This window comes from Pan troglodytes, chromosome 10 (genome assembly GCF_028858775.2).
Source record: "Pan troglodytes isolate AG18354 chromosome 10, NHGRI_mPanTro3-v2.0_pri, whole genome shotgun sequence".
Lineage (NCBI taxonomy): Eukaryota > Metazoa > Chordata > Mammalia > Primates > Hominidae > Pan > Pan troglodytes.
This window is the reverse complement of record NC_072408.2, coordinates 111,829,629-111,851,968: the sequence shown is the minus strand read 5'-3', so window position 1 is coordinate 111,851,968 and position 22,340 is coordinate 111,829,629. Positions and strand designations below refer to the sequence as shown.

The following is a 22,340-nucleotide window of genomic DNA, read 5'->3' as shown; positions in this document are numbered from 1 at the left end:
ATATATTTTATATGACAAACCTGGATTATTTATAAATGGAGTCCGCCAAAGCAATTTTTTTTAAGCTGTAAGCAATCTAAATGTCCAAAATAAAGCAGTTGTTAAAATATGTCAATGTAATGGAACACTGTGCAGTCACGTTCATAGAGCATTTTAATAACATTGAAAAGTGTTGTTAAAATAATAAATGGAAATAAAAATAAAGTATAACATTGTATACACTGGATGATCTCAACTATGTTAAACAACGCAAAAGCTATGGTAGGACAGATCACAAATAGGTAGTATATCAAAATGGTAAAAACAATGGTCACTGAGGCATGGAATGGAATTTTGTGATTTTTTTCTTCTGTTTGCATTTTGGGGTAGGTATTTTCAAAATGCTTTAAATAAAAATACTTTTGTAAGAAAGGAAAAATAAGCGGCGTACTTTTAAAAATTGATATTTTTTCTCCCAATGCTTCAGTAGTCTGGTTAGAGGTTTAATTCTTTTGCCAGGCTTTTATGTAACCAAAATTTCTAAAGAATTTGAATTAACTTTTGACCACAACATTTTTGAAATTTTTTTATTATGGAAAATGTCTAATACATAGAAAGCAGAAAAGCAAAATGAATTTTATGTACTCATCACTCAGCTTCAATGGTAATCACCATTCTACCATCTGTTTTATCTATGAATAAGTTTTTCCTTTTTCTTTCTTTTTTTCTTTTTTAAGAGACACCATCTAACACTGTCACCCAGGCTGGAGTGCAGTGGTGATCACAGCTCACTGCAGCTTTGAATTCCTGGGCTCAAACGATCCTCCTGCCTCAGCCTCCCAAGTAGCTGACACTACAGTCATACACCACCATACCTACCTAATTTTCTTCTTTTTTATAGAGATGAGGTCTTGCCATGTTGCTCAGGCTGGTCTCACACTTCCGGCCTTAAAGGATCCCTTCTACCTTGGTCTCCCAGACAGTTGTGAGTCACTGTGCCTGGCCTTGAATAAGTTTCTTAATATTACTGAGGCTCAATATGTTTTCCATGCCAGGTGGTAACTTATAGCTTAAAAAGTGTGTGTGTGTGTGTGTGTGTGTGTGTGTGTGTGTGAGAGAGAGAGAGAGAGAGAGAGAGAGATGTTAACTAAATGCTCATTTCTCATTTGTTTTCCTCTAGCTGTGCTGTTAGCAACTTGAAGAAAGTTTCCCTTGAGCTTGGTGGCAAGTCTCCACTTATAATATTTAATGACTGTGAACTTGACAAGGCTGTGCGAATGGTAAGAGAGGGTCAAATTTAAGTAAATAGGTGCCTGGGCCAGGTGCGGTGGCTCACGCCTGTAATCCTAGCACTTTGGGAGGCCAAGACGGGTGGATCACTTGAGATCAGGAGTTCAAGACGAGCCTGACCAACAAGGTGAAACCCCGTCTCTAGTAAAAATGCAAAAACATTAGCCGTGCGTGGTGGTGGGCACCTGTAGTCCCAGCTACCTGGGAGGCTGAGGCAGGAGAATCTCTTGAACCCAGGAGGCGGAGGTTGCAGTGAGCTGAGATCACGCCACTGCACTCCAGCCTGGGCTACAGAGTGAGACTCCGTCTCAAAAAAAAAAAAGAAAAAAAAATAGGTGCTTGCTTCTAAAACACGTTTCACCTCCTTTTTTATCAGAGGTCTTAAATGAGATTTGGGTTTTGTCTAGTCATAAATTAAAACCATTATTTTTATGCTTAGATTTGGGAATACTCAGAGCACTTAGTTTTTAAAAATAATGTCTTTATAATTCCCCTACTAAGGTGTTTTTAAAACAGGATATGAGTCATAGCAGGCATGTAAAAAAGTTCAAAAGATATTCTATTAGGGCTTCTAGCTTCTCCCTCCTTTCCCTACAACATCTCATCCCATCAACCTGAACAGTCCTACTTTTACCTGTTTTGCACATTGAGCTTCTGGTAAGCGTTTTAGACACAACAAAGGGTTTCATATTTAACAAGTAATTAGCAACATCAATTTCCTGGTTTTAACAATGTACTATGGTTTTATAAGATGTTATCATGGGGGAAGTTAGGTAAAGGGCACAAAGGAACTCTCACATTATTTTTGCAACACCTTGTGAGCCTTAAACTATTTCAAAGTATAAAGGCTTATTTTAAATAAAATGTAAAGGTTAAAAAAAATTGGCCTAGTTCTCATTCTTCACATCTGAGATATAGGCATAAAATGAGTCAATGCTCGGCAGGGGTTGTGCTAAGCTTTCTTGTAATTGTGGGGGAAACTTATGGTCTTCTCAGTTCTGTACAACTGTCCAGCCTATGCACTAAGCAGACTCTGTTCACCATTGGCCCTAAATGTAATTGTAATGAACACTCACAGCCAAACTTCATCATGTAAGCATCCCAAAGAGAATGGAGTGGTTTGGGAGTGAAGAAGAACCAAGTACCCCTGCGGCCAGGGCCTTTGAATGGACCATCTGGAGGTTTCAGTGACAGACAATGGCTGGGGGTACTCAAACTGATATCAGGGGTCGGGACTCCCCTGCATGTCTGGGTTAGGAATATATAACCTTAAAGAGTCTGTTTTAACCATTTAAGAACCCCAAACCCAAGACAGTCAACATATTTTTGTAATGTTTAAAGATAAAATGTATGCACAGGAAAAGCATGGTATTTGAAAGCATTCATTATACTTTGTTTTTGAGATGGGATCTCACTATGTTGCCCAGGCAGGCCTTAAACTCCTGGGCTAAAGTGATCCTCCTGCCTTGGCCTCCTAAATGGGTGGAATAACAGGTGTGAGCCACTGCACCCAGCCACATCCATTTTATATATGTATATATATAAAATATATATACATATATAAATATACGTATATATGTGTGTGTATATACACACACACACACACATATATGGATATATATAATATATACACATATATAAATATATGTATATATAATATATACATATATAAATATACGTATATATGTGTGTGTGTATATACACACACACACACACACACACACATATATATATAGACACTATATATAGTCCAGGGAGGTTTCCTGCAGGTGAATTAGAAACTGAATTTCTAAAAAGGGAAAATGCACAAAATTCATCAGTCTTCCAAATCCGTCATTTTTGAGTGCCTTCATTTCAAAGATTTCTCAAACTTCTTGTTGAAAAACAGGTATTTCTTTTCATGAGGGGGTTAGAGAGGCTTTCTAAATATTTATGATTTATGGCTGCACATGGTGGCTTACGCCTATAATCTCAGCACTTTGGGAGGTCGAGGTAGAAGGATCGCTTGAGCCTTGGGGTTCATGACCAGCCTGGGCAACATGGCAAGACCCTGTCTCTACAAAAAAATAAAATTAGCCCAGGGTGGCGTTCACCTGTGGCCCCAGCTACTAGGGAGACTGAGATGGAGGATCACTTCAGCCCAGGAAGTTGAGGCTGCAGTGAGCCATGATCACGACAGAGAGAAACACTGTCTTAAATAAATAAATAAATACAAATAAAAAATTTTTTAAATTGTGATTATACAATCTAATGTAGAGATTTTTAAAAGCAAAACTTGGTATACAAGTTATTACATTTAAATGTATAGAATAATCTAGATTTTCTAGGCCAAGGCAGGAGGATTGCTTAAGCCCAGGTGTTGAGTCCAGCCTGGGCAACATAGTGAGACCCTGTCTCTACAATAAATAAAAATAGAAAAAATTAGCTGGGTAAGGTGGTGCACACCTGTAGTGCCAGCTACTTGGGAGGCTAGAGAGAGTGGGACTCTATCTCTAACAAATAAATTTAAGAAGAGAATAATCTAGATTTTCTTTTATTTATTTATTTATTTATGAGATGGAATCTAGCTCTGTCGCCCAGGCTGGAGTGCAGTGGTGTGATCTCAGCTCACTGCAACCTCCACCTCCTGGGTTCAATTGATTCTCCTGCCTCAGCCCCCTGAGTAGCTGGGATTACAGGCACCTGCCACCATGCCCAGCTAACTTTTGTATTTTTAGTGGAGATGGGGTTTCACTGTGTTGGCCAGACTGGTCTTGAACTCCTGACCTTGTGATCTGCCCGCCTCAGCCTCCCAAAGTTCTGGGATTACAAGCGTGAGCCACCACGCCCGGCCTAGATTTTCTTTTAACACAAAATTTGTTTCTAATGGTACATCTTTATTGTTACACATACATTTTTTTTAAAAAAATGCTCATGGACCAAAAGGGGGAAAGGATAAACAAAATCTCTCAAATCATGCTAAATCAAAACAGAGTATCTCCAAGAAGCTCTCATCACTAATAAGGCCAAGAGGATTGTCTGTGACTTATCTATATTGCCTGCTGTCTTCCAAAAACAACTAACTCCCTCTGTGTACAACTTTATGAGAATCTTGACTTCTCAAATGATGTTAGCAATATTTTCTCTTCTCCCACTGAAGGGCATGGGAGCAGTATTTTTCAACAAAGGAGAGAACTGTATTGCTGCTGGGCGGTTGTTCGTGGAAGAATCCATCCACGACGAATTTGTGACAAGAGTGGTGAGGCACCTTCACATTTACTCTGAGTTGTTTAGAGATTTTGCTTTTACTTGAAAAATCCTACTTCTAGGATTGTTCATGAATTTTCAGGTGTGATAACAGTATTGTGGTTATGTTTTAAAAAAAAATCAGTCCCTAGTTTTTTTATAGCTACATACTGGCATACTTACAGATTAAATTATATGATGTCTGAAATTTGCTTCAAAATAACCCTGCAGGACAGGAAATGAGTAGGGGAATAAATTGGCCAGGAGTTGGTAGTTGTTGAAGCTGGGTGATGAGTACATGGGGTTTCACTGTATTATGTGTCTACTTTCACATGTGCTTATGATTTTTTTATAGTAAAAAAGTTAGAGGTTTATATAAAAACCTGATAAAGTATATTGAAGAGCTGTGATACCTTACTCTACATTTGTAATATATTAGATCCTTGACATTGTGAGAGTTACGCTCCTAGATTTTTATAAATCTCTAAATAAACTATGAGAGATACACCATGAATCCCCAATTGCGGTTGACATGATAGCATATAATTCCTTCCACTAAAATAACTAGCTAAATAAATAAACAGCCCTTGGACATTGATCATGACTCCATAAATATGGGACTAAAAGTCATCTATAGGAGTGTTAAGATGAATTATGTGGCTAAAATAAACTCTAACTTATACTATAATATGTCATTATGAAGGTAGTATTAATCAAGAATTTGCTTATATTTGCAAAACCAGCATCCAGCTATATTTTCCCCAGAGCCAATTCTCTACACCCCAACCCACCAAAAAAACCAAAGGTATTCTTTCTTCATGAGAATGAGTAACAAGGAAGTCATATAGACAGGCAGATGGAGGGCAGTCAGGTAGGCAGTGGCTGCCTCCTGAACATCACAGTGTAATTTAATTTTGTGTCTCACTGAAAGACAGTCTGCAGTGCTATATATCATGGGCTTTCACAATCAGCTAAAAGTTGTTGAAATTTCAAACACTGAGACCAGAAATGTCAAGGATTTGCTATATCAGTACATCAACAAGCATGTTTTACAAACATGCTGTTCGTATTCATTCGTCAGCAGCATTTCTCAAGCACCTACTTAGTACCAAACACTGCATGCTGGGAATATAAATGTGAACAAGGCAGACATGGTCCCTGGCCACTCAGAACTTCTCATCCAGTGCAGAACCCTGGGGAACACACTAAGAGATTATGGCCAGGCCTAAATTCAAAGTCATGGACCTGCTGGGTTATAACTCCCATTCTTCTTACCAGAATTGGACTTAACATTAGAAGATGCAGAAGTAGGTTAAGATAACTGAGGAGTGGAAGAGATAATTACAAAGACATGTCAGTGATGAACATCGTGCAGTAAAGATTATTTTTCGTCAGAGCATTCTAGTGAGTCATCTGGCATGGCTACACCAGGAGAATTTTACAAAGGCAGTCTGCCACATTTGAGGAGGAAAAAAAAAGATAACAATGTGACCATTTTAGAAATTCTCTTACCATGAACAGTGTAAGTATGTGATATTAATAAACATTTCAGAACATTAGTTTGCTATTCTTAATGGATTAACATTTAGAATAATTTTCATATAGTGTATGTAGCTTATATTGTGCTAGTAGATAGTGGTTAACGACTTGGGATTTCAAGTGGAAAAAAGTCTACAGTATTTAGTGGTTGGGTGCACTTACTTAACCCCTCTAGGCCTCAGTTTCTTCTTCTGAGAGGCTGAGGCGGGAGGATCACTTGAGCTTAGAAGTTCGAGGTTGCAGCCAGGCGCGGTGGCTCACGCCTATAATCCCAGCACTTTGGGAGGCTGATGTGGGTGGATTGCCTGAGGTCAGGAGTTCGAGACCAACCTGACCAACATGGAGAAACCCCATCTCTACTAAAAATACAAAAATTAGCCGAGCGTGGTGGCAGACACCTGTAATCCCAGCTACTTGGGAGGCTAAGACATGAGAATAGCCAGACGCAGTGGCAGACGCCTGTAATCCCAGCTACTCAGGAAGCTGAGACATGAGAACAGCTTGAACCCGGGAGGCAGAGGTTGCAGTGAGCCGAGATCACACCATTGTACTCCAGCCTGGGCAACAAAATAAGACTCCACCTCAAAAAAAAAAAAAAAAAAAAAGAAGTTCGAGGTTGCAGTGAGCCATGCCATGCCACTGTGATCCAGCATGGACGACAGAGTGACTAAGACCCTGTCTCCAAAAAGAAAAAAAAAAAAAAAACCAACCACCTACCTCCGGTGCTATTGTAAAGACTAAATGACAATACATCTATAAATACCTTAGTATAACACCTACCACATGGTAGAAACTCCATTATTATTAACAGTGAATTGTGTTTTTATGGACTGGGTAACATACAGGTAGAAGAAATTAAAAAGATGAAAATTGGTGATCCACTTGACAGATCCACTGATCATGGGCCCCAAAATCATAAGGCCCATCTGGAAAAGCTGCTGCAATACTGTGAAACTGGAGTGAAAGAAGGGGCCACTTTGGTGTATGGGGGAAGACAAGTCCAAAGGCCAGGTAAGATCACCTCTGTGGGGGTTTACCGGGTGACTGCCTTCTTCAGTTGGAATGGACAGCGACAGTTTAAGACCAGCCTGGCCAACATGGTGAAACTTCATCTCTACCAAAAATTAGCCCAGTGTGGTGGCACACACCTGCTACTGGGGAGGCTGAGGCACAAGAATCACTTTAACCTAGGAGGCAGGTTAAAGTGAGCGGAGGAGGCTGCAGTGAGCTGAGATCAAGCCACTGCACTCCAACCTGGGCAACAGACTGAGACTCTGTCTCAAACAAAACAAAACAAAACAAAACAAAACAAAAAAGGGGAGACAACTGGATAATATGTGTCTCCTGATGGAATAAAACGTGTAATACACATTATCACCTATGAAGTGTTCCTGCCAAAAAAGCTTAAGCTGAATCTAATTATACCTTTAAGCCAAGCTTTCTATTCATAAGAACTGCAGTAGGGAGGGAGGAAGGAACAGGAAGTTATTTTTTAGTGGGTATAGAGTTTCAGTTTTATAAGCTGAAAATAGTTAATGAAAATGGATGGTGGTGAAGGTTGCATATTATGAATCTCATAACACTGAGCTGTACACTTAAAGATGGTTATGATGGTAAATTTCAGTTATGTGTATTTTACCACAATAAAAGTCACTGGGAAAAAGAAGAAATACAAGAGATAGAGAAACAAATATCATCCAAAGGAAGCAATGATTAACCAGAAAGGAAGATAATGTATAAACAACTGACCCAGTCTCTTTAACATGACGATAGCATAAAAAATAAGGGGAGGTCAAAATGGGGAAATGTTTTAGAGTAAAAGATCCTTAAGAAATCTAAACACCAAATACAATGTGTAGAAGAATTTGAATCCTAAATCAAACAAACCAACTGCGAAAAAGCTAATTTCTAGACATTAAGGAAATTAAAATATAAACTCTGAATAAAGAATACTTACTAATTTTGTTAAGCATGACACTGTATAGTGGTTATATAAGAAAATATCCTTATTTTTTACAGATGTGTACTGAAATACTGAGGTGTTAAAATTATGATATCTGGAATTTGCTTTAAAATATTTCAATGAGGAAAAGATAAATACAGCAAAATATGGATATTTATTTTACCATTCATTATACTGTTTTCTCTACCTTTACATAGGTTTGACATTTTCATAATAAAGACATTAAAATATAAGAACCTGGGCATGCCAACACCAAATAGAGAAATGCAACTCTTCTTGGTTTTACTGGGCCAGAGGGAAAGAAAAAATTATAATGTAATTAAGTGAGAGGACTATTAATTGAAAATGACTTAACCTACAGTTGACATTTTTTCTTTGTTTTTTCCAAAAAGGCTTTTTCATGGAGCCGACTGTGTTCACAGATGTGGAAGACTACATGTACCTTGCCAAAGAGGAATCCTTTGGGCCTATTATGGTCATTTCTAAATTCCAAAATGGGTAGGTTCTTCAGACACAATGTAACTTAGGTTTTGACTAGATAAGTCATTTTTCCCCTTTGCCACTGTGCTATATACACAGCATAAGATTAATGAACATGTAATTTTCTACCATAAGAATAATTAACTTAAATAATTAGAAGTTACACTTTTGCTAACCATCGTAGATCATAGTATATTTTTGCTTTTCAGCTTCAATTAATGGCCAACATAATGGGCTTTTAGCTGATTAAATTTTAGTTTTTCTGCACTTGACATTTGAGATGTCTGTGGAACAAAGTAAATAACTGAGAAATAACAAAACTGGTTTTCACATTTACATTCCTAGGGTATGCATCTGTGAAATCTTATTTCCCCAGAGAAAGAGTGCTGTTATTATAGGGGATATTGCCCCCCAAAGCTTGATACTCAACTTTTCATGGAAATGTTCATAATCATCATATAATCAACTGTAAATGACATGCTGGCTTGTGATACTACATGAAACTTTGCAAAGAGTTCAGCTTATCGAAGAGGACCAAGTGCTAACTGAGCTCATAAAACAATACTTAATAGAATGGGGTCTCATGGTATACTGCACAAAATTCTTCAGAATGGCTTTAGATTTATTTCAGCCAATGAGAACTTGAAAAAAAAATAAAGAATAGACTTTCTCGGTCTTTAATAGATATAGTATAAAAGACTTCAGGGGACTATAAGGTGTAGTGAGTAACCTTTGATATATCCATTCAAGGATGCATGCTATGCCATTTCTCATTATACATTCTCCCATGGTGTTGTTGTTAAATGTGCAGACATTAGAAGTCAGGTTTGAGGGAATCTACTGTAACATGGGTAAGTCACAACCCCTGACCTTAAGGAGTTTATTATCTAACAGGGGAGACAGACAGAGATGACAGTTAGTCCACAGAGGGTCAGAGGCAGGATGGTGCAGTGGGTCAGAGGACCAACTCTGCCTCCTCTCCCCTCACTAACCCTCTGAGCTTGGGCCAGTTACTTAACCACTCTGCACCTCATGCCTGTAATCCCAACACTTTGCAAGGCTAAGGTCGGGGGACAGCTTGAGGCCAGGAGTTTGAGATCAGCCTGGGCAACAAAGACCCTGTCTCTACAAAAATTTTTTAAAAAAATTAGCTGGGCATGGTGGCATGTGCCTGTAGTCCCAGCTACTTCGGAGGCTGAGGTGGGAGGATCACTTGAGCCCAAGGAGATGGAGGCTGCAGTGAGCTATGATTGTGCCACTGCACTGCAGCCTAGGTGACAGAGCAATGCCTGGCCTCTAAAAAAAAAAAAAAAATTTAAGCAGATGGCAGTAATGTTTTCCTGTTTCTAGCATAGATGGGAAAATTTTCAGAACATAAAATGAATCTTTTGCTTTACATTTAATGAAGTTTTATGTCTTCCTAAAAACATAGGGACATCAATAGAGCACTGCAGTGAGCAAATAATAGAGTATGGTTTGGTAACAATGTGTACCTCCTTAGGTCATTCTGAGTATTACTAAGTCAAGTATTTGCTGTTGCTGCTGCCATCAATATATGCTTGTCATTGCTGTAGACATAAACAATGTGCTATGGACCTATGGTGATATCTTGATAGTCCTCAACGAGAAATGGCATAAAACCATCTTTCTCCCTCTAGTCCATTCTATAAATATTTGGGTCCCTACCATGTGCAATGCATCAAGAAGTGTGAGAGTTTTAGCAGAGTCCAAGTTCACTCCAGGTTAGATTCCAGATTTCTTGTGCAAGTTTAAAATTTTGGATAGTCAAGATGCCTTTGAAAATCCCTTCATAAGGCACTACACTGAAACCTGTCCTGTCTCAATAAATTCAGCACGAATTTTTCCTCCAGTTTTGGAACAGATCCTGTGTCTTTGCTGGAGCACCAGATGAAATACCTGGCTTGGCCAGGCACAATGGCTCATGCCGGTAATCCCAGCACTTTGGAAGGCCAAGGCAGGCGGATCACTTGAGGTCAGGAGTTCAAGACCAGCCTGGCCAACATGGTGAAATACAAAATCTCTACTAAAAATACAAAAATTATCTGGGTGTGGTGGCATGTACCTGTAATCTCAGCTACTCAGGAGGCTGAGGCAGGAGAATTGCTTGAACCTGGGAGGCGAAGGTTGCAGTGAGCCGAGATCGCACCACTGCCCTCCAGCCTGGGCGACAGAGTGAGACTCCATCTCAAAAAGAAAAACAAAAACAACAACCTGGCTTGTATTTGCTGGCCATGTGGTAGAAAATGTGTGCGTTTTTAAGCATTAGGATCACACTAGAAGAACGTGACATACGCTATGACAGGCACATTAGAACTCGACTCAACTGAGAAAAGAGTAGGTTCATGTCTTCACCTACTTGGATGTGTATACAAACTAAGTCAAAAGGCAGGGAAATCACGGGACCTATTTTGTTGAATAAGCACATGTAATCCCATTCACTCGCATTTGACGATGCAACACCATAGCATAAAGAGGTATATGAGACATAAAGTTATCCCTGCCCTCGGGGAACTTTTATCTTCCAATTTATGGAGGGTGAACCATTACCTACAGGAAGAGTTAAGTCAGCACTGTATAGTTGGTTCTACCAAAATATTAAGTTTGGAAAAATATGTGCTACCTGATGATAGCTGGCTTTTATTGAACATTTATTGTGTTCCAGGCATGATTTGTTCATTTCATCCTCATGACAACTAGACAGGTCCTTTTATTATTATTTCCATGGTTCGCAATAATAAATGAAGGCGAGGGGAGATGGAGTCATTTACCCAAGGTCACCAGGCAGTCTGGCTGCAGAGCCCTCTCACAGAACCACCCTACTCTCCCACCTCGACAATGGCACTGGTGGGATCTGAAACGGCTTCAGGCACTGAAGGAGGCTTGAACCTTATGTGCAAAATCAGAAGAGATGGAAGGAAATAGGGAGGACACTCTGAAAATCCATCTAGAAGTGGGAGTCATGGGAGAGGGGAGGGAGTGGGAGATCATGAATGAGAACCATTGAAGAAGATTGAATATATGACTTTGGGTCAGATTTTGAAAGGTGTTGCATGATATATATGAAAAATGTAATACTAGTAATTTTTTTTGGGACTTTCTTTTGGTGTGAGCCTGATATTTTCATTTATAAAAATTTAATCAGGCTGGGCGCAGTGGCTCACACCTGTAATCCCAACACTTTGCAGGGGCAAGGTTGGGGGATAGTTTGAGGCCAGGAGTTTGAGATCAGCCTGGGCAACACAGGGAGATGCTGTCTCTACGAAAAAAATTTTTTAAAAATTAGCTGAGCATGGTGGCACATGCCTGTAGTCCCCGCTACTTGGGAGGCTGAGGTGGGAGGATCACTTGAGTCCAAGGAGATGGAGGCTGCAGTGAGCTATGATTGTGCCACTGCACTGCAGCCTAGGTGACAGAGCAATGCCTGGCCTCTAAAAAACAACAACAACAACAAAAACATTTAAGCAGATGGCAGTAATGTTTTCCTGTTTCTAGCATAGATGGGAAAGTTTTCAGAACATAAAATGAGTCTTTTGCTTTACATTTAATGAAGTTTTATGTCTTCCTAAAAACACAGGGACATCGATGGAGTGTTGCAGCGAGCAAATAGTACAGAGTATGGTTTGGCCTCAGGGGTTTTTACAAGAGACATAAACAAAGCTATGTATGTGAGTGAAAAACTGGAAGCAGGAACTGTTTTTATTAACACATACAACAAGACAGATGTGGCGGCCCCATTTGGCGGAGTTAAACAATCTGGATTTGGAAAAGACTTAGGTACGGCTTTACTTTTCTGCTTCACCTTCCCTTTGTTATCACATCACAGAAAAATCTGCTCTATGTTTCATGACTTGTGTGTGACTTTGAGGGGCATTTCCTACATGGCAGTTATATCTGGGTTTAGAAGGGCATTCGTTTTTTAAAATATTAAACATTTCTATTGAATATACCATACATACAGAAAAGTACACACATTGTGTGGAAAGATATTTCTTTTCAAAAAAGATTAATGTTTGAAAGGAAAAAGAAATTGCAACAATATACTTTAGCTGAAATATGTTTGGTGTTTAATCTGACATTTGGCATGAACTTGGGTTAGCTGTCACGAGACTAAATGGAACCAAGAGAGGCAAATGGGTGGAGAGCAATAACCAGCGAGCTCCAAGAATAAATCCTGTCCTGGAGCTTCTTGGCAGGCTTTCAGAGTCAACACTGAAAAAACCCTGCAATTGGCAGGGTTTTTGGGAGTCTGAGCAATGAGACTTAAGAGTTTGTAAAAAGCCCAAAATGTAATTCACTGTGAGCAGTGACACTAACACCTTTCAAGCAATAGCTTACTTTCAGTGCGAAACACATGCCAGGCCCCATTCTACTTAGCCTGTATAAGCAAAGGCAATTCTCACACGAGCTCAGAGGAATAGGTACTATTATTATCTTATTATACAGAAGAGGACAATGGGGCTCAGAGAGGCTGGGTGAGTTGCCTCAAGTCACAGAGCCAGGCACTGGCAAGAGAGAATTCAAAGGCAGGCGGTCTGGCTGTGGAGCGCATCTCTTATTCCCCTCAGTCTGGTACGTTGTTTCAAAAACTGAAATGTTTGTGATTTACTGAAATTACAGTCTGCAAATATAAGTTTAGTTCATTTGGAGTTTTTGTTTGTTTGTTTGTTTTTTACATTTTCTCTTTACTAATGACTTTGGCAATGTATTTGCAGCAGTAAAAGTAGCTCTCATTTTAAATTCCATTGGGTGAAGGTAAGGGCTTCCCCCCCAACTTTTCCATGTCTTTAATCTGGTTTTCATGCCTGAATCTAAATCACGGTAGGAGACTTTCTTAGGGAACTTATTATTAGAAAGTGAGGCATCCCTGTTTCACCCATCTTTTGAGAGAGTGTATTTGACCAGCTCCAGGTCTGTTTTACTATAAAATACTACAGTTTTTCTAATAGTTTCTTCCTCCCCCAATCTTAAAACCCCTTAGCCCAGTGGTTGTCAACCTTAGCTGCACAGTGGATTCAAATCACCTGGGAGCTTCAAAAAATACAGATACTGATCTAATTGATCTGGGGTGTGATGTGGGGTCAGGAGTCTTAAAAGCTCCCTGAGTGATTCTAACATGGGGACAAAGTTGACAGCCCTTGTTTTAGCTCAACTTCCAGAATCACGCACTCATTAGTTTTCCCATGGTATTCAGTGCCCTTTAACCTCTGTAGAGATTGATGACAGTACTGGCTCAAAATAGAAACAGTCAAAGAAAGGCAGACCTATTTATTTTTGCCTAGACAGGTTCCCCTGTGTTTCTAACAAACAATATAAACTGAATTTTCCTTATCTTTAAAATAAGATTAAACCAAATGATTTCAAACTTTCCTGTGCTCAGTTCTGCTTTAATTAATATAATCCAGAGGACAGTATCCTGGTTACTTCTGTTTAGCTTAAATGGACAAAAAGGCAGAGTCTGTCATCAAGTAGGGAAATAAAAGAGAAGGGTTTTGGTTTGAAGCTGACCAGGCAACACTCTCTGCTCCTTAGAAGGCCTGGGAGCTGGTCTGGGCTGTTACTATTCAAAGTGTGGTCCATGGACCACTAGCATCAGCATCATCAGGGAATGGTTCGCAACACATAACCTCTGGGCCCACACCAGACTTAATCAAATCAGGATCTGCAACTTAACAGAGTCTTCAGATGGTTAGTATGAACTTCAAAGTGTGAGAAGCACTGGCTTAGGCTACATTCCATTTACTTAGTGACCTGGACACCTACGTATACCTATGTCTGAAGGTCTGAAGACATCACATGTCTGCCTTTGAATGTGGTCTGTCAACTGCTTTTCTCTTCCCTAGGTGAGGAAGCTCTAAATGAATATCTCAAAACCAAGACGGTGACACTGGAATATTAGAGCAACACCATCATCAGGAAAGCCTTGACAGACAGCCCTTTTCAACTCTGGACACACTTAAGAAGACTGGGTGTGTTGAGGCAGGAGGTGTCAGCCACAAATCAAAAAATACACAGATGGACCATGAAGAGGGCCAAGCCATGTTAAAGCATTTACACATGTGCCTGAGTATTTTCTAATACACCTTCCAGTGATTTGGAGTTGTTGCATTTTGACTATGTTGTATATCATACGTATTTCTAAAATACCAAGCTGTTTTTCCCCTACCTAGACAAATCTATTCATGGTTTCCATCTTGAAGATGTCAGTACCATGCAGTTATAATACACAAGGTGCATTTATTGGAAACTTTGTATAATATGTACAGGTTTTTAACCTCTGAACTATACATAGGGGGTTATTAAAAAGATTTTCTACAAGTCTTCTTCTAAGGAACAGTATAACCTGTAAGGAATGTGAAGGTAGTTCTTTTTTAGTATTTGGAAATAAGATACATCTTTGTGCCTTTGATATTCCATTTTTTAACCCACTGTGATGGGTGATCAACCTAGAAACATTATCTTGAGTACCTACTAGGTACCAGGTACTATATTATGTTCTGAGGAGTATACAGAATTTAATGATATGATGGCTGGCCCCCACATAGTTTAAATTTTAGTAAATAGCTTTTGAAGCAAATTTTACGTATGATATAGTAGAAGGCTGATCCTGGTCGTATCATACCATCTTCCTATCTATGTAACTTTGGGAAACTCTCGCAACTCCTCTGAGCCTCTGCTTCCCTATGTGTAAAACAGGGATAGTAAATGCCTTCCTCGGGACCCTTAATGGGAGAATTCATTGCAATAATGTAAGTAAAGCACCTCACATTAATGCTTTGCTCATGGTAAGTACTCAAATTTAACTCTGATTTCCTCCGTCACCATTCTTAAAAGATATTGAGATAGTCTAATTAACTAGATGAATTCATTTCCCACAACCCTTTTCAATCATCAATTCCTAGATATTTTTCTCATCCATTGTTCTGACACAATGCCTGATACAGCAGCACTGAAAAATGCCACACAATGAAAAATGGCAATAGTACAAGGAAAAGGGGTGCTTTTCTTTGGGCAGCTCGCTCGTCCTTCATGGGACGTCTTACTTTCCATTTTTCCACCTATTGGTTCTGCTGTTCACTGGCTGTGTTATCTTGGGCAAGATAGTAATCTAATATCTCAGAGCCTAGGTTGAGTATCTATAAAATGAAAATCAAATCTCTATCTCAGTAGGTGTTGCAAGGATTCAGTGAGATAATACACATAATGCACTTAACAAGGCATTTGGACCATAGCATTGAAGAAATGGAAACTATTAACAGCCCATTTCCCATTGGCAGACAGAAGTAGTCAGGTAAGTAAATTTTCACCATCTATGTATGACTAGAAGGCGGCAAATTTCTGAATCACATGAGTCTCCAAAAGATAGCCAGAAAGTTAAATTCTATTAATCCTCCTTTAAAAATAAAATTTCAGTAAACATTCCTTTTTCTTTGGCTTTGAAGAAGCCTTAGGGAATATTTGTCATTTTGGAGACTTGGCAGAATAACATGAGGGGATTGTAGGGAATCAATAAAAACTAAACAACAAAATCAGAGTCAGAGAACATTTTCAAAAGGAAGAATAGGAGGTTTGATCCCAGCATGATAAACAGAGCGAATTTGGCCTGGAAGCACTTTTGATTATACTATAGCTCATTCACCATCCCAGAGTTTGGCACAGCTGAAATTTTAAGTTGGAATGAATATTCACTGGGCCCAAAATGACAGTTCATATTTGAATAAAAGTGACAAAAGCCTTTTTATAAGTAATCACTTTTAAGTGAAATGTTTTAACTGATTTCATGTGATTTAGAATATGATTTAATCAAATTATTTTAATGATAGATGGAATGGCAGACAAAAACATGCCTGTCCTTCTAGACTGATTTTACTTTACCCTCTAATATTCATCTCAGTAGCAGTGTTTTAAATATTCTCTGGGCTGCAAAACTCTTTGGGAATCTGATAAAAGCTATGAACACTCCCTGTGTCCCGCTTCTACCCCCAAATTCATGTGCACACACACAATTCTGCAAGTATCTTCAAGGTGTTCACAGACCTCCCAAAGGCCATGCTTGGGCCCCAGATTAAGAACTCCTTTCTCCATAGCAAGTTTTAAACATTTCTTACCAGCTTATATTTTTAGATCTGGCTGATCAGAATCAAAGGCTCTGTGTAATACATAAAGTTACCAAGTGAACTGGAATTGGAACATCACCATCCCCAGCCTGCTAGGTGATTTACTTAACACATAGAGTAATAAAATAATCGCTGTTGCTTTAGATCACGGATTATTTTGCTAATAATGCTAAGGATGAAGCTGTGATCTTATTATCACCTGAATCGGGAGGTGTGGACACTTTAAGCAGTTCCACTTTCCTTCTAATTCCCCATCCCCATGCCTTTGCTAAAGCTGTCCCTTTTGCTCTAACACCCTTCCTGGACCTTCCTACCCTAGCTGGGCTAAGTGTTTCTCCTCAGCGTTCCCACTTGTTTCAAACATAGCACTTACCACTTGTACTAAAAGTACTTGCCTTCTTAATTAGATATGAACAACCCTCCCCAACTCCAGTATGGGCCTTCTGTCAATAATAATACGATATGACAGCTACCATTTATTAAGGGCCTCCTGTATGAAAGACCTTAGGCTAAGCATGTTTTAAATGTTATTTAATCTTCACAATCTCTGAAAAAAATGAAGAAATCAACGTGCTTTTCTTACTACCTCTACCCCTAAGCCATCATTACTTTTTTTTTTTTTTTGAGACAGAATTTTGCTCTTGTTGCCCAGGCTGCAGTGCAGTGGTGCAATCTTGGCTCACTGCAACCTCTGCCTCTTGGGTTCAAGCGATTCTCATGCCTTAGCCTTCCAAGTAGCTGGGATTACAGGTGTGTGCCACTACACCTGGCTAAGTAGAGATGGGGTTTCGCCATGTTGGCCAGGCTGGTCTTGAACTCCTGACCTCGAGTGATCCACCTGCCTCCGCCTCCCAAAGTGCTGGGATTACAGGCATGAACCACTGCACCTGGCCTGTTACCTCTTTCCTACAATTTTGCTCAAGTCTCCCAACTGGTCTTCTGGATTCCTCTCTTCTGCGGTCCTGTTCAAAGCTTAAGTCAGACAGTGTCACTTCACTCGTCTGTTTAAAACCTTTCAATGGCCCCCATTTCACGTAGACCAAAGTCCAACGTATTTACCTGGCCTACTCATCTTGCTCCTAGCTACCTCTGACCTCATCTCCTGTCAATTTCCCTCTCATTCTGTTCCACCATCCTGACTGGCTTGACTTCCTCAACAGAACAAGCCTGCTCCTGCCTCAGGGCCTCTGTCCTTATTCTTCCTCTTCCCAGGGGTGTGCTGGTAAAATATTTAACAAATAGTTCTCCGGGACGGGGGAGAAAACCCTAATTTGTAGCATTTGCAGGTATCTATGTGTAAATACTCTCATCAAGGCTATTTTTGAGCCACTAATTTGCCTTCACTGAATACAGAGTTTGGGAAGAGATGCATGCCATCAGAACAAATGCAAGCCAGCACCAGCACACCACTGCCTCTTCCTGCAACTCTTGTCCATACACAACCTCATGGCTGGCTGGCTCACTTCCTGCAGGTCTCTCCTCAAATATCATCTGATGAGAGACACATTCCCTGACTATGCTTTCTAAAATAGGCCATATGCCCCCACATTCATACCCCATCTGCTGTCATTCTTTATTCTTTTTATAAGTGCATTATTTTCACAGCACTTATCACTACCTGTTGTATATTAATCAATGATCTTTTCCCATTAGAATGTAAGTTTCATGAACAGGTACTTGTTTTAATACTGTATCTCCAGTCCTAATATGTAACAGGAGCCCAATAAATGTTTGCTTTCAAATGGAGAGGTTAAGTAACCTGCTCAAATCACACAGCTATTAAGTGGCAGAACAGGTTTTCAAGCAATGCATCTGGTGGTTTTAACTAAGTCGAGATAGTTTTTATTCCTAATGCCTAAATCAGGGCCTAGGTAGTGAGCTGTGGGCACATATTAAGTATTGGTTAAACTAAAAATAATAATAATAAGCAAAATGGACATTATCTATAAAAGCTTTTGTGGAAGTGGCTAGAGCTAGGGTAAGGAAACAAATTTGGTTCCCCATACCTGCCCTCCAAGAAAATAAAGCTGTCAAGGAAAATCTGGGCTAAGAGTAGGATATGAGGGATGATGGATAAGGCATGAGACATGAGAAATAAGGGGGATTAAATTATTATTACTATTATACAAATGATGCCTGAGTAGATTTTTAAAATGATTAAATACCCAATGATGTAAAAAACATTTATAAAATAGGAAAGTAAGACTGACTCAACCATAATTTGTTGAGTCAACCCAAAAATCTATTTGGTTATTTTCAAACAGAAATAGCCTACAGATGATATCTGAGATTGTTCCAAACTTTTTCTATGAATATGTATACTTTTTTTACATAATTAACATAATACTGTATATTAATTTGTTACCTGCTTTTTCAATTAACAATATATCATAAGCATCTATGCCAATAAACACAATTCTGCATATTTCAATGGCTTTAATTCAACATGTTGTCTATCGTTGGACATTTAGATTTGCTTTTTGCTATTTTAAATGTCACAAAAAATCTTATATAAAATTTATGACCAAAGCTACACTTATGTAATTAGAACAAATACCTGGAAGTGGAATTCCTGAATCGATAATCCCACCAACAATTTTCCCACATCTTTGCCAACATTGTGTATTACAAGTTATGCAATTAGTATCTCTATGCCAATTTTCTCAGCTGTGAAGTGAATATAAGCATATCTCACAAGGTGATAGGCTTTTTTGAAAAAAAAATAAGGAAATTTATTCTGCCACCAAAAACAAAGCCCAGCAATAGTGCAGTATACAAGTTATTTGATGCAGTGACTCTATAATGTTCTTTGCTCTTGTCTGCTATCTGTGGTGTGCTCACTTTACCCTCAAGAGCTGGCTCCATTCACGGCCACGAGAAAGGAGTTCCAGGAATCATATCCCATCATAATGATAGGGACAGGAGGCAGGAAAATTCTGAGCAGAAGAGGATGGGTCCCCAGCGAGGGCCCCACTCTTAAGCCTGGAACCACAGCCCAAAATGAGAACATGCATTCCCATTTTCCTGCTCGAATGTTGCCTTTTCCAAAACTATCCATGGCCCGCCCTACCCCAATCCTGTGCCCACAAAAACCCCAGCCCCTGCAAGCAGAGAGAGGAGAAGAGGAGCAGCAGCTGGCCGTCAAATACTACGGTTGGATGTTGGAGAGAAGCAGCTTGACTTCAGAGGGACAGCTTGACAGTGTTGCTTCAGAAAGGAGCCCAGCCAGGCCAGGGACAGCTGGACTCCGGGGGAAGATTATCTTCCCATTCTGTCGCCTTTTCAGCTCCCCTTCCCGCTGAGAGACGCTTTCATCGGCAATAAAATCCCCCGCATTTACCCTCTCCAATTTTCATGCAACCTCATTCCTCCTGGACGCTGGACAAGAATTTGGGTGCAGGTGCAAAAGGCTGTCACGCTGACCCTCCACTGAGCTGTTAACATTTAAGCCATCTACAGACAGTAAAGCTAAAAGAGCATGGACTGTAACCCTCTTTCTGGGGCTTCAGGGGTCATAGGCAGCCCCCTAGATGATGCCATGAGGCCACATGGAGTTTTGCTTCTGCCGGTGCCCAAAAGCACTCACCCGGCTCCTGCACCCACTCACCTGTACTCACCTTCCTGCAAGGGGTGGGACACAGTGGGACAGAGTGAGTGGAGTCTGCCCCTTCTGGCACTGAAGCAGCTGGCTAGTTCTAGCACCTGTGCACTCCAGTTCCCACCCATGAAAGAGTCAGGGAAAATTTCCTGCCTCACTATCTTGTCCTTTCTTCCAAAAGAAAGGAATCATTTTGTCATGTGCCTCCTTTCTAGGAATGAGAAATACAGTCATGTGCCATGATTCCTTTTGAGCAACGCAGAATTAGGCGATTTTGTTGTGTGAACATCACAGTGTACTTACACAAACCTAGATGGTATAGCCTACAACACACCTAGGCTGTATGATACAATAATCATCTCGTCATGTGCCTCCTTTCTAGGAATGAGAAACACAGTCATGTGTTGCATGATTTCTTCTGAGCAACGCATCATGAGGCGATTGTGTCATGTGACTATCATAGTTTACTTATACAAACTTAGATGGTATAGCCTATGACATGCCTAGGCTGTATGATACAGCCTATTGCTCCCAGGCTACAAACCTGTACAGCATGTTACTCTACTGAATACTGTAGGCAACTGTAACACAACAGCAAATATTTGTATATCTAAAAATATCTAAATATAGAAAAGGTATGGTAAAAATATAGCATTATAATCTTATGGGACCACTGTTGTATATGTGGTCCATCGTTGACCAAAACATCATTACACAGTGCATGACTGCACTTTCCTTCCCAAAAGTCTACAGACTTTCCGCATGCCTCACTGCTTAGGCTCACATCACGTGCCCATTCCTAAACCAGTAACTGGCAAGAGTTTTCCATGAACAGATGGTGAGGAGTCAAATACAAAGATTCCAACATTAAAACTTTTGGGAAAAGTCTACAAATCATACATATCCTGTATTTTTGCTTCAGGATTTTGACCCAGGATTGTGAACTGATGTTTAAGCTGAATTATTCTGTTGACATAAAGAGAAGGAAACAACAGTCAGTTTAATGAACATTTATTATATATTCCAACTGAGTGAAAGGCACTATGCTAGGCAGTGAGAGAAATACAAATGAAAATAAGACTCAACCTCTTTTCTTACATTTCTTTTTTTTTTTTTTTTTTTTTTTTGAGACAGTCTGTCTCTCTGTCACCCAGGCTGGAGTGCAGTGGCATGATCTTGGCTCACTCCAACCTCCACCTCCTGGGTTCAAGCGATTCTCCTGCCTCAGCCTCCCAAGTAGCTGGGATTACAGATATGCACCACCGCATCTGGCTCATTTTTATTTTTTTAATAGAGACAGGGTTTCTCCATGCTGGCCAGGCTTGTCTGGATTCCTGACCTCAGGTGATCCACCCACCTTGGCCTCCCAAAGTGCTGGGATTACAGGTGTGAGCCACCATGCCTGGCCTTTTCTTACATTTCTTATCACGGTCATGGATACAGGCAGAGTAACACAAACTATCCTGCTAGGCAGTTTTTAAAAATAAGTACCATATTTGATACGCAATTAAAATGTTATTGGAACAGATGGGAGATTTATTCAGAATGAGATTTTTTGCTTCAAAAGCCATTACACCTAATTTTCGGATCTGTAACTGTCACAGAGCCATAGAAAGACGGTACGCCACAAGTTTGAAGAGAACATTTCATTCATTTTAGGAGTGCAACTGCTCTCCAAATGCCAAACTGCCATCAACTCACACCTAAGCATCAGGGTAAGCAAAGAGTTGGACAACCAAAGCACAACAGTGATGCACTTTCCACACACTGCAGGGCAAACTGCTTACAAACAAAACAACTTTTATATAAGGCCATAACATACTGATATGTTTTGGCTGTGTCCCCACCCAAATCTCATCTTGAATTGTAGCTCCCATAATTCTCACGTGTTGTAGGAGGGACCTGGTGGGAGGTAACTGAATCATCGGGGCGGGTCTTTCCTATGCTGTTCTCATGTGAATAAGTCTCACCAGGTCTGATGGTTTTATAAAGGGGAGCTCCCCTACACAAGCTCTCTTGCCTGCTGCCATGTAAGACATGACTTTCTACCCCTTTGCCCTCTACCACGATTGTGAGGTCTCCTCAGCCATGTGGAACTGTGAGTCCATTAAACCTCCTTTCCTTTATAAAT

At 39.9% G+C, this 22,340-nt stretch overlaps 2 protein-coding genes across 5 annotated transcripts in view; one reads left to right on the top strand and one right to left on the bottom strand.

The window, feature by feature from the left end:
* The window catches only part of ALDH1L2 (aldehyde dehydrogenase 1 family member L2), a 59,988-nt gene extending 45,176 nt beyond the window's left edge, over positions 1-14,812 (top strand). For both annotated transcript variants that reach the window (XM_001160213.8, XM_016924088.4), the window contains 6 exons: positions 1,160-1,259; positions 4,409-4,507; positions 6,879-7,044; positions 8,389-8,494; positions 12,072-12,271; positions 14,338-14,812. In XM_001160213.8, coding sequence (XP_001160213.3) covers positions 1,160-1,259; positions 4,409-4,507; positions 6,879-7,044; positions 8,389-8,494; positions 12,072-12,271; positions 14,338-14,393 — 727 coding nt within the window. In that variant the 3' untranslated portion in view covers positions 14,394-14,812. The remainder of the gene's footprint in view (positions 1-1,159; positions 1,260-4,408; positions 4,508-6,878; positions 7,045-8,388; positions 8,495-12,071; positions 12,272-14,337) is intronic.
* The window catches only part of NOPCHAP1 (NOP protein chaperone 1), an 85,929-nt gene that overhangs the window by 33,065 nt on the left and 30,524 nt on the right, over positions 1-22,340 (bottom strand). For 2 of the 3 annotated variants that reach the window (XM_063787071.1, XM_063787074.1), the window contains exon 6: positions 19,034-21,175. The exons of the other annotated variant lie outside the window; for it this stretch is intronic. The gene's annotated coding sequence lies outside the window, so the exon portion shown is untranslated. Of the gene's footprint in view, positions 1-19,033; positions 21,176-22,340 lie in introns of those variants that run through there. 3 annotated transcript variants of the gene reach the window in all.